General features: G+C 34.5%; 1 protein-coding gene across 2 annotated transcripts in view; it reads left to right on the top strand.

Moving 5' to 3' along the window:
* Positions 1-11,095, top strand: part of LOC110459139 — a 44,247-nt gene extending 33,152 nt beyond the window's left edge. For both annotated transcript variants that reach the window (XM_021511242.1, XM_021511241.1), the window contains 6 exons: positions 862-923; positions 1,486-2,599; positions 5,091-5,804; positions 6,537-7,405; positions 8,675-8,892; positions 10,015-11,095. In XM_021511242.1, coding sequence (XP_021366917.1) covers positions 862-923; positions 1,486-2,599; positions 5,091-5,804; positions 6,537-7,405; positions 8,675-8,892; positions 10,015-10,099 — 3,062 coding nt within the window. In that variant the 3' untranslated portion in view covers positions 10,100-11,095. The remainder of the gene's footprint in view (positions 1-861; positions 924-1,485; positions 2,600-5,090; positions 5,805-6,536; positions 7,406-8,674; positions 8,893-10,014) is intronic.
* Positions 11,096-12,064: the final 969 nt, after the last annotated feature.

Below are 12,064 nucleotides of genomic sequence, written 5' to 3'. Positions count from 1 at the left end.
CCTGCAAATTCATATACCTCAATTTTTGCTCTTTGTGTAAATCAGAGTTGATTGGCTCACCATATTCATCTTCGTCTTTTATTATCTTTTTTTCGTGATCTCTCCTTACTTCAATTGTCTTATGCCTAATGTGTTGCTGTCAATTAACATTGAAACATTTTTGCATGGCATTATAATGACAAGATCACTCGAGATCATTAGATATTTGCCGAATTGTAAGAACATGTACTAAGGATGAGCTAGATCAATCTAGATTTAAATGTATATCTGTACATCTATAATTATTATAAGAGCAATAGTCAAAGTTATTCTTTCTTATTACCTACATGTAGTTGTCCAACTACTAGCACTACTAATAACGAAAGCCTTCTAATATCAGTTAAGATAAAAAAAATCGTTTAGTTGTGTAAGTTATCGTTAAAAAGCAAGAAAATATCGTAAAATTACTAAACGCACATAGATGCAATACTCTTAAAAGCATATTTTGACAAACAGTTCACTAGCTTTCTCTATCATATTTCCTCAAGCACTACAATTGGTCCTTTTGACTATTCAACATTTGAACCATTACTGAAAATAGCATGTCCTTGGGTATGATAATGACCGAGTGTCGGCGTAAATACGTTTTTTTGAAGAAACCAAATGAGTTATGACTAAATACTTAACAGGTGTATCTGATTTTGTTTCCCATTTTGATGTGTTATACATTGTAGTGTTCATGTAGTATTTTGATACTGTCCTATGTTATTTTATGTATTATTTGACACCGTGTTATGTTGTTATCTATATTATGTTGTTTATACAATAGTTGGTGTTAATTTGTAATTCATATGTTATATATTTAACATCCATGTATTACAGATGCTGAGAAAGTTCTGAGGCGACAAAGTGTTGACTTCAAGGCTACAACATTGGAGATACAGGTACTACCTGTAGATTCAATTCACAATGATTAAATGTTAATTTTATTGTCTATATCGTTACTATGATGTAAACAATTTTATAAATAAATATGTGTAACTAAATGGAACCTTCCCCTTCCTTGAGGGTGTAACAGATTAACCTCCAACGCAAGGGATGATTTATTTTGTTATCTGGACAAATTATGTTACAAGAAGCTCTGCATCATCAGTCATTCTGTCGTCTGTACCTTGTGTTTGTGCATATATGAGCAAATCATATAAGAACATTTGATGAATCCTGCAGACAAAATATCTCCTTTCATAAACTTTCTTCTTACTTCAAACCTATATTGGTTTAAAAAATGTTGCGATGACAAAACCATTAGTAATTTGAATTTTATTGTCAAAGAACAATATTTACATTATACATGTAGCTTGGAATGCCCAAAGTATAGTAACAGGTTAACATTGGGGTTTTTTCACAGAAGAAATGTTATCATAAACAAATATTTAAGTCAATATTTTCATCTTGATTACTCAACTTAATTTAATTTAAATTTAAATTGAGTATTGATTTTTGCAGATATTGTTCAACGTTCGTGCATCTATAGACCCACAATTTTCAAGCGACAAGCGTGAAATACGAGAGAATAGTGGAGTCACTGTGGATGCTGATAGTTCGGGAATATGTCAGTTAGTTGGAAATTTACCCCAGATCGAGGCTGCGAACGAATTCATCGTCTCAAAGCTTAGAGGACACCCGAGAAACTCTGTCAGAAAAAACGCTTCTTCAAACGATCTCTCCGTTGATGGAATCACCAAAGACGTTTACAACGCTTTCTCATTTTTCTTCCAATGTGATCCAAGTTACAACCGATACAAGGACTGCATGAACAGTATGAAATACTCGGAAGTGGACAGAACGATGCGCTTCGATGGAAGAGTAGAATTAGGCGTGGAGTTCCAAAGGAAACTTGCAAAAATGAAAACTGATATTACGTGTGACCAAATCGATGTAGAGGGCCGACATTTTAAAGTGGAAGAGGTGAAAAGAATCCTGATTAGCATCTTAGACAGCCAGTGTGATGTTCACGTCAGCATACCCCAGGAAGACACGACGTCAACTCAGGAAATGAAAGTCATCAATCTCATTGGACTAGATAGGAACAAGGTGCAAGCCATGAAATATCAGGTATTGGAATCAATAGGAATGACAAATAGCAGACGAAACAGGCGATTCGACGTTCCATCATTTTTAGCATCCCGCAAACCCGACCCACTGCCAATATTGCCGCCGCCACCGAGTGCCAAGGAATACCATTTAGGCGACAAAATGAAAGTCCTGGCGTATGAGGGAAACATTCTGTACCTTAGAGTTGACGGTATCGTGAACGCTGCAAATAAAAAATTAAATCACGGTGGAGGTGTTGCTTGTGCAATATCGGAAGCTGCGGACATTCAACGGGAATCGACCGAATACGTCAAAAGGAATGGAAAAGTTCCGGTCGGCACCTCATGTCATACTTCAGCAGGCAATCTAAAACATTACAAGTACATCATTCACACTGTGGGGCCACGCTGGGATGGGAAAAATCAGTCTTCATGCGAACAGCAGCTACAGGATGCCATAACCTCTTGTATCCTGAAAGCTGAAGAACTACAGTTGGAATCAGTGGCGATACCAGCTATCAGTGCAGGTAGGAATACTTTTTTCAGCTCTTACTCCCGTTTGGAGAATAAGTATTCATTAATTCATTAGCCATACCCAAACCAGAAAAGACATTTTTTTAAAGTAACTAGCTATTTTTTTCTAAAAGTTTGTTTACAAGCCTAGTTTGATTTTCATAAATAAAAGATGCTTTGAGGGAAGCGAAGGAGCGGGCTTTTCTAAGGACTCCGATTCAGATATTATATAACGATATATAATTAAGCTATGGAAATAAGTTAAACCATGTGAGTTAATTATCATAATAATTGATTTAATAAAGAATAATATATTGTATATTTCCTCACTTAAAATGTATTTCCTGCATAGTTTGGAAATATAGTTAATTATTTAGAATACCGTTTGATTTATTATTGAAAACGTCTTAAAAATAAATTATAATCCATCAACAAATTGTTTGTAAAACATGAGAACGCCTGAAATTTCATAAAGAACTATTCCAACCTTTAAAGAATTGAAAGAGTTCAAATACGTCTTCAGGGATAAATGAGTGAAAAAACAATTAAAAAATGGGTTAAAAGGGATGAAATTTATATCTGCCAAGGAAGTTTATTTGAGGTTGACATGTAGAATTTTTTGGTCATAATTTTATTTAAAGACACACTTAAAGTAGCCACCTGCAGCACACGTTTCTTCTGGATGTGAATTGCCACCTTTGTCTTCTTAGTCTTGTCTATTTGTCTTGTGCCTACTAGTCGTGTAGTTTCAAATACCATTTCTGTAAATCCCCGCTTTCCATTTAAACAATACAATCCACGACAGTTGTAACAAAAAGAAAAATAATGTGTGCAAAACGTGAACACTGTTGAACATTGGTCATAAGCTTTTATCGTGGGAAAAAAAAATCAAAGACTCTTTTCACCATCATTTGACAGGGCACAAAATACAACGTTTTCCCTTTTTATACGCCCGTCAAATTTGACGGGAGTATTAATTAAAGTATGGTTTTGTCCATCCGTCCGGCGTAAACTTTGGTTTGTCCGGTAATCCTCTCCTACATTTTTCGACCGATCTCTTTGAAACTTGGTATACATTATCATCATGATATGAAGTTGTGTTTCCCTAAAAAGAATTTCGATTCGACTATTTTTGCAAAGGTTATTTTCCTTTGTTTATTTCAGTATTTGAATTTTTTGTCCAGAGATCTTCTTCTACATTTTATGATCGATTTCTTCGAAACTTGGTAGGCTTTATAACCATGATATGTTGTTGTGATGCCCTGAAGAGAATTTCTATTTGACAATTTTTGCAAAAGTTATTGCACTTTGTTTATTTCAGTTTTTGATTTTTGTCCGGCCATCTTCTACATTTTTCGACCGATATCTTCGATACTTTGTATACATTATACTCATGATATGAGGTTGTGTTTCCCTGAAAAGAATTTTGATTTGACAATTTTTGCAAAAGTAATTGCACTTTGTTTATTGCAGTTTCTGATTTTTGTCCGACGATCTCCTTCTAATTTTTTCGACCGATTTCTTTGAAACTTGGTAGGCTTTATAATCATGATATGTTGTTGTGTTTGCACAAAAAGAATTTTGATTCGATTATTTTTGGAAAAGTTATTGCCCTTTGTTTATTTCAGTATTTGATTTTTATCCGGCGATCTCCTCCTACATTTTTCGACCGATTTCTTTGAAACTTGGAAATCGTTATAGTCATGATATTTAGTTATGTTTCTTCGAAAAAAAATTTGATTCAACTTTTTTGCAGATGTTATTGCCCTTTGTTTATTTCTAGTACTTGAATCTTGTCCGGAGATTTCCTTCTACAGGTTTCTATCTATTTCTTGGTAGGCTTTGTTGAGTTGAGTAATCTTTTGATTACTTGTTTTCCTCAAACTGTTAAATCAAACATTGACTTTATAGTGAAAGGTAAGATTTATAGAATGTTAGCTAGCCACTCTTAAGGTGATGCAAATCTTATTTTAATGCAAGATAATATATAACACTATATGGCATTTGACGGGCCTATATTGTTCCGCCCTGCGGTACTCTTGTTAAGACTTGGCAAACGGAGATAATGTTTAGAAGTCTGAACACAATGAACACAATGCAATTCAACAGTATCAGCGCTACACCAGTGTATTATTTCAAAGGTTCCATTGCAATTACTCGATTAATATTACTTAAATCCAAAGTAATAGTCGGACAATGGTTATATAATCTGTATACATATTTTATTTTTCACTTGTGGTATTACAACCATTACATTTTTATACTATAAACGGCCATGTATCCTTTGACATATTGCTTTGTATAGATTTGCATTGTGCTTGGTCAAACTGTAGCAGAACAATTTGGTGTTTTTAAACATTCGCGCTATAAGTCAATGATCTAAACAAAAATTTGTTAAAAGGGCAAACAAAAGGATGGTAAGCCTAGACTATATTTAATTTAATGAAAACAATCATATCACATATAAAAATATTATCATAATTTATATTGTGTGTTAATTTTCAGGAATATTTTCAATGCCATCTGCATTGTGTGTTCAGCAATATTGCTTAGGAGTCAAAAGAGCCTGGTCCAAGTTGAAGCAGCAACCGCGACACTTTTTGAAAGAAATTCACTTTGTGGACAAGGATGCTACGATCTTGCTTGAAATTCAAAAAGCATTTGATCACTCACTGGAAGGATCAAACTTGGATCCACCCGGACATGCTGGTCAGCAGATTCAAAATGTACCCTACTTTGATAAACAAGGAGCACGACCAAAAGAATGTCCTTTGCACCCTTTCAAGGAGTTCAACAACAGAGGTGGTATTGATAAAACAACGTTCGTATTATCCCCTCAAGCCAGAGTGCATGTATACACGTGCGACATTTTGGCAACTAGAGTCGACGCTGTTGTATGTGGTCAAGATAAATTCCTGCAATGCAAAAGCAAAATAGCTGCTCGGATCCAGAAAGGAGAACTTTCTGGTCAAGATTTCAGCAGGAAAATCGTGGAAATAAAACAAAAGCATAGGAAACAATTCAAGGAAGGAGAAGTGTTCTGTATACCAATCCTCGGTTTCGACACTGATATGCTTCTCGTAACTATTTGTCCTAGTATGATGGTAGGCGTGAAGCTTGCGGATTGTAAAGATGGAGTCAAGAAATGTGTACAGAACATTTTAAACAAAGCAAATGAGATGAAACTGCGCTCGATTGCCCTGCCGGTGCTTGGTTCAGGTGAGAAACACACTACACCAAAGTTAATGAGTTTTTCAATAATTTAAACATATTATAAGATTAAAATCAAGTACCTGGATGCAATTGTTGCTCTGTTGCCTTTATCTTGACCTGTATGGCTTTTGAATATTTGTTCGACTTTTGTTATAAGCATACCTAGGACGTGTCATGACAAAATCCTGAGGCGATCAGACAACTGTTACTTGACATTTGACCTCTTGCCACAACCTTGGTTTTTCAGATAGGATTCTGTGAATGTTACCCAGAAGGTTGTCTAGACATGACAGCCTCATATAAAATACTATATGACATTTGACATAGGGCTTCTAACTATGACCTTGATCTTTGTATGGTGTGCTTATGACATCAAGCGTTGTCCAGCGTCCGTCCTCAAAGTTTCATTTGTAAGGCTACAAGACCTAAATGGTTTCAGATTTTTTTTTTACTGAAATTGGGGTGGTGCATACCTGAGCCAAGGGATCTCCAAATCGTTTAGGGGCAGATTGGTGGAACTAACAAAAAATGAATTTATCATTAAAAGATCTTAAGTATAGACGGAGGTATTTAACGTAATAGAGGGCAGGACATAGATGGACAACAAAAGAACATGATCAAATAGGAACTACCCTCCCTTTGTCCAGAACGTTAACGAGAATTTGTCAAGTTTTGGGTTGATTGAAAGTCAAATATGATCATCCTGACTGATCTTACTGTTGTATTTTCGTTTCATAGGCAACGACGTAAGCAAGACAGGAGTGATTGCGAAAGTTATCGTGGAGTCGATTCTGAAGTTTTTCCTGAATCCACAACCGGCTGGCATCCTTAGCGATATACATTTTGTCAATCATGATCAAATTGTCACAAAGGCTATAGTAAAAATGTTTGATGATCACGTGAGTGCCGAAAATGCACGCATTCGAAAATCAATTCAGCCTAAGGTTTATCCAGGAATGGCCCAGCGCGAAGGATGCCTGCCAACACATCGTCAAGTTGATAGTGGGAGAGACTCGGCGGACCGTAACCTGCCTGAACCGCAAAGCTACATCCGTTACCCGCACGAACAGGTGAGATACCCGGGAGACCTTCCTGGTGACCGTTACCAGCCTGAACCGCAAAGCTACATCCATTACCCGCCCGAAAAGATGAGATACCCGGGAGACCAACCTGGTGACCGTTACCCGTCCAAACTGGAGAGAAATCTAGATGAAAGTGACCAACATGAACAGAAGAGAGATTATGTTGGCCAATACCAGTCTGAACAGGAAGAAGATTTAAGCCAACATAACCAGTCTGAGCTTGGTAAAAGCGAAAAGAAACCAGTGATATATGAGGATTGCGTGATTTGTATTGATTCTGTGACTGGTGACAATGTAAAAACACTTCCGAAATGCAATCACTCTTTTCACCCTGAATGCATTGATGCCCAATTCAAGTACAAGCCTGTCTGTCCGACATGCGGTACTATATACGGAGTCGTTACTGGAAATCAGCCTCGGAGTGGGACAATGAAAAGTTTCCTTAGAGCAGGCTCTTTACCAGGCTTTGAAAAATGCGAAAAACATTTCCACATCAGTTACAGCTTTCCAGATGGTATACAAGAGGTATGTGATTGAAATCATTACAAACTGAGCATCGATTGTTTCATATATATATGTATTGGCGATGATCAACTTCATTTACCTGATATTGTTTTAGTCTGCATACCTAAACGATACACTTTCAATACTGAAAGGCGATTGCATACCTAAACGATACACTTTAAGTACTGAAAGGCGATTGCATACCTAAACGATGCACTTTAAATACTGAAAGGCGAATGCATACCTAAACGATACACTTTAATTACTGAAAGGCGAATGCATACCTAAACGATACACTTTAAATACTGAAAGGCGAATGCATACCTAAACGATACCCTTTAAACACGGAAAGGCGATATCCTGCTTTTACTTTATAAAATGATTGTTTTATTTCTATTTATTTTTTCCTTTATAACGTTTTATACATATATCATATTTTAACGTCTTAGGTATTGTTTTGTTCTTATTTAATTGCCTAATGATTTTTGATCAAACAATTTATATATTTTGTGGCTTTACTATAATTAAGTCGCTGTGGCAATCACCTCAATGTCAAATATCAAATGGAATTCCACTATGTCATACATTTTAAAAGGTTAAAGATTGATGAAAGTTTCAATGAAAGTGCACCTTCATCACCCGCAGAACGTGTGCAAATTAAAAACAGACAGACATAAGTTTTAGTTTAGCAAATACAAATGTACAAGTTCTAGATTTTTGTTTGTTTTATGTGTAATTGAGACAACCAAGAATGAAGTATAATATCAGATAATTGAGAAAAATGGATGTGTATTTCGCTTGGAATCTCAAAACGAGGTTTAAGTGAAATTAAGGGGAGTGTAACTCGGCATGTCTCTAAGTCAGCTGGATTACCACTGCATGACATCAAGACCTACATTCTTTATATGTATCAAATTTTATCGCAAAATATAGCCAAAAGCCATCTAAGCCAAACCCTATGTAACTGTGTGAACTGTTATACGAACCAATTAACTAGATCACGTTATAAGCATATAGTTATTTTGAGATGAATATTAATTTCTCTTAAGAAGCATATTTATTTTATTTGGAGTTGAATTTTTGGCTTGGTACAATTTAGAATAACAATTTGGAGGGTTTTTTTATACACCACGATCTTGTGTTAATTGAATTTTTGTCAGTTTCAAATCTTTTTATGGCACAAAATCAGGCTAGCATAGCAATTTTAATATGAAAAGATTTTTTTTAAGATGTCAAAAATGTTTGGTTGTGATATAAGCACTCAGACGGTTCAATGTCTATTTTTTAAAGAGCGAACACCCATATCCAGGCAAGCCTTACAGAGGTACCATGAGGACGGCATATCTCCCTAACAACAGCAAGGGTAAAGCAGTGCATGAAATGTTGATGATTGCCTTCAAAAGAAGACTGACCTTCACGATAGGACACTCAAGGACGACTGGGGAGGAAAATGTGGTCACTTGGAATGACATCCACCACAAAACTAACAAAACTGGCGGCCAACAACAGTAATACTTGTTTCTTCAGCTAAATTATATCGAAATCAAGACTTCTATGCTAAAAATGTCAACAGAACAGGGTTGCATTTTATAACTGTATATATATATATATATATGTATAGGTAATTATATTTCTTATTTAAAAGCATTTTAATTATTTTGTTGTCATGATTTGAAAGCTATTAAACACAAGTCAATAATTCAAATGTTACTAAAATTGTTATGGTTTTTACCGAAAAACGGTAACCAGTCACACTTTGTAGAAACCCAATTGTTTTCTCTCTCCGATTTGTAAGGTCTGCCGACAGGATTCATGAGTTAAACAGATCTGTAATATAGTTACGGCTTACTTATTTGTGTAATTACTTACTTTTAACGGTAAACAGATGTGTCAGGCTAAATTATAATTCAATTGACCTTGTACCAATTTATACCACAAAGAAGATATCTGATTTGATAGTTTTAAAATTATTTGTATATCTGCAGGATCTCACAGGTATATCAAAAACTGTTATTTAAAAGCTATTAGATATTTGTTCTTCTGACTTAAGCAGTGAAAATATCTACTTAAATAGCTACTGATGTATTTCTTCCCTGTGTAAAAGGTAAAACATATCTCAAACGTAGAAGCTATATATCCAAACTTTTAGAATCTCACATGTGATTACATAAGGTAAGACCTCGAATTTATCTTACATATCAGAGCGGGGCTTTCTTTTCACTGCATTCAAAAACCTCAGTATCTATATTCATTTGCAAAGAAAGCGATAGGAGAAGAAGTGATTGTTTTGGTACGTCTTTAGTAGTGTAACAGGTATGTATTTGCATTGAGGTATTTAAATAACTAAAGAATTGATAGCATTTGTGTAAGCAGATCATTGCAGGTTCTAGCAAAAAAATGGAAGAATGAGGGAAGGATCATTTGAAAAATCTAAATGTCGTCTATTTGAATACCTCTCATTTCAAAAAATTTAAACTGCCCACATGCTACATGGGCAGAGCAATACGGCAACATATTTGAAACGATAAAGTTCGGAATTTCATTTGATTTTAATTGCAATTGGAATTGAAAATGTAAAGGTTTCTTTTAGAGCGTTGCTTGAAAATCGGATGTTTAACTTTCTGTTTTAGATTTGGCTACCCAGATCCGGGGTACCTTGGGAGAGTGACGGACGAGTTAGCAGCAAAAGGAGTTACAGAGGCAGATATTAAGTAGAAACGATTTGAACTGCTAGGAAGTGTAGTAGTGATAGATGATTGTAAATAACTGTTTCACCATAGTTAACAAAGGGGTGTATTGTTGAGTCGTGAGCATAATTTCATTTCTGGTTTCTTGTATTCTATCAAAAATCAAAGGGAATATCATTGTATGTATAAATTAAGGACCATAAAAAAGATATCTGGTACATGTTTTTGTTGTTAATGATGATGTACATATTTTTTTTTTAATTTCTTTGTTGCAAATATACGTGTACTGAACACTCGTTAATCCGATACATTTTTAATGTATATGTATTGTACTTGCGGTGCCCCTCTGTCTGTCTTCAGACAGAAGTATATCAGTGCTTCTTTGTAAAGATATCAGTATAAAGTGTAGCGTTAGGAAGTATTTTCGTGTTAACACTTCAATCTTATTGTCAACACTTTTCCTCGGAGTTATAACCCTTTTCGTTGAAAAGGATATATAAATATGCCATTTACTTTTCAGGTATCATGTTTTAATGGTATATGATTATGATTGTTTATATAAGGGCATCATTCTAAACCGTTGGAAAACTTTATTCCAGATTGGTACCTTTATAAGGAGATATTTATTTTAACACTATCAATTTGGAATTATTTCAAGAAAAGCATAATTTATGATTTTAGAATACAAAGTGTTTCGACTTAAACCATTTCAAGATTCAATTTCAATTGCAACAGATTTTATTGACTTTATATATGTCAATTGGATTGGATATCAGGCTGTGCTTTCCAAACTTATTTCCAAACATTACATATATTCTGTCATAACAATCCAATTAAACAGTGCAGGGGAGATAACTCCAATTTAGCTTGTGAAATGAACATTTTTCAACTTTTATTAAATCATTTTCTGTTTATGTTTTGGATACTAACAATTGAGAAACTTATCAACATGTACATATGTTGATAACCCATCCTACATAAAATCCAAGGGATACAGGCCCAAAGGTCCCTTTGTATAAACACATTGGCCATCCACCCACTGGATATATAGGATAAGTTACAAAGAAATAAACATTTTGAAAAAAAATCAGAATGTGATATGGATTCATATAGGAAAAGAGTTGATTCTCTTAAAATTTATTTAACAAAGCACTATAGAATATTCATGTAACTATGAAATAGTTAGAACAGGTTATAAAAAAGAACATTCATAAATTCCATCCAGTCCAGCCGAATACCAGAGATGTTGTGAAGATAGATATACAAAATGTATATACACCAGAATCAATACTTATAAGCAGAGTGATCATGACACTATAAATAATAGCATCATTTTCAATGTAAAGTTTAGCTGTGAGTGAGATTACATATCAAGTCTATTAGTTTGACAAATATAGTCAGATATACATTGTAAAATGGATATGTTGATATCAGTGCTGCAAAACACCCATTTAATAGAGTTTTTAGATTAAAATGATCATGATTATTAGTTATACCAAATAGAGAATTTTTTATTTCTAATTGCATTCTAATGTTGTTATAGAGTGGGTATTCAAATATAAAATGAAATCCAATTTCATTTTCATGTCCACATCTACATGCTGGTGTGTCATTCAGATGATCCATATATAAGTCACTATTTAGGTTGCTAGCATGATTTCTTAGCTGACAAATTATGATATTGAATTTTCTTGGCCCATAGTATTTAAATGTGCTAGTAATTTCTTTAGTGTTGTTCATATTGTCAGACTTGATGAAATTTTAAAATTGTTGAAGGGAAGTAGCATTTAAAGTTTCTGCAGATAAAAGGTTAAATTCTCTACACATTGAGGGAAAATAACTATTGAAATAATTCTCAGTTCTACAGAAAGGGGGATTGAAAATACGGCTATTTCTTAGTGGGTATCTTACATTTATATCGCTGTAAGGGTATGGTTCAATGATGTCTTCTAGGTACTCTTTTTCAAGATGACATCAAACACAATGTGTTTTA

The sequence above is a fragment of the Mizuhopecten yessoensis genome, unplaced genomic scaffold (assembly GCF_002113885.1).
Source record: "Mizuhopecten yessoensis strain PY_sf001 unplaced genomic scaffold, ASM211388v2 scaffold9977, whole genome shotgun sequence".
NCBI classification, from domain to species: Eukaryota; Metazoa; Mollusca; class Bivalvia; order Pectinida; family Pectinidae; genus Mizuhopecten; species Mizuhopecten yessoensis.
This window is presented reverse-complemented; position numbering and strand designations above follow the sequence as displayed.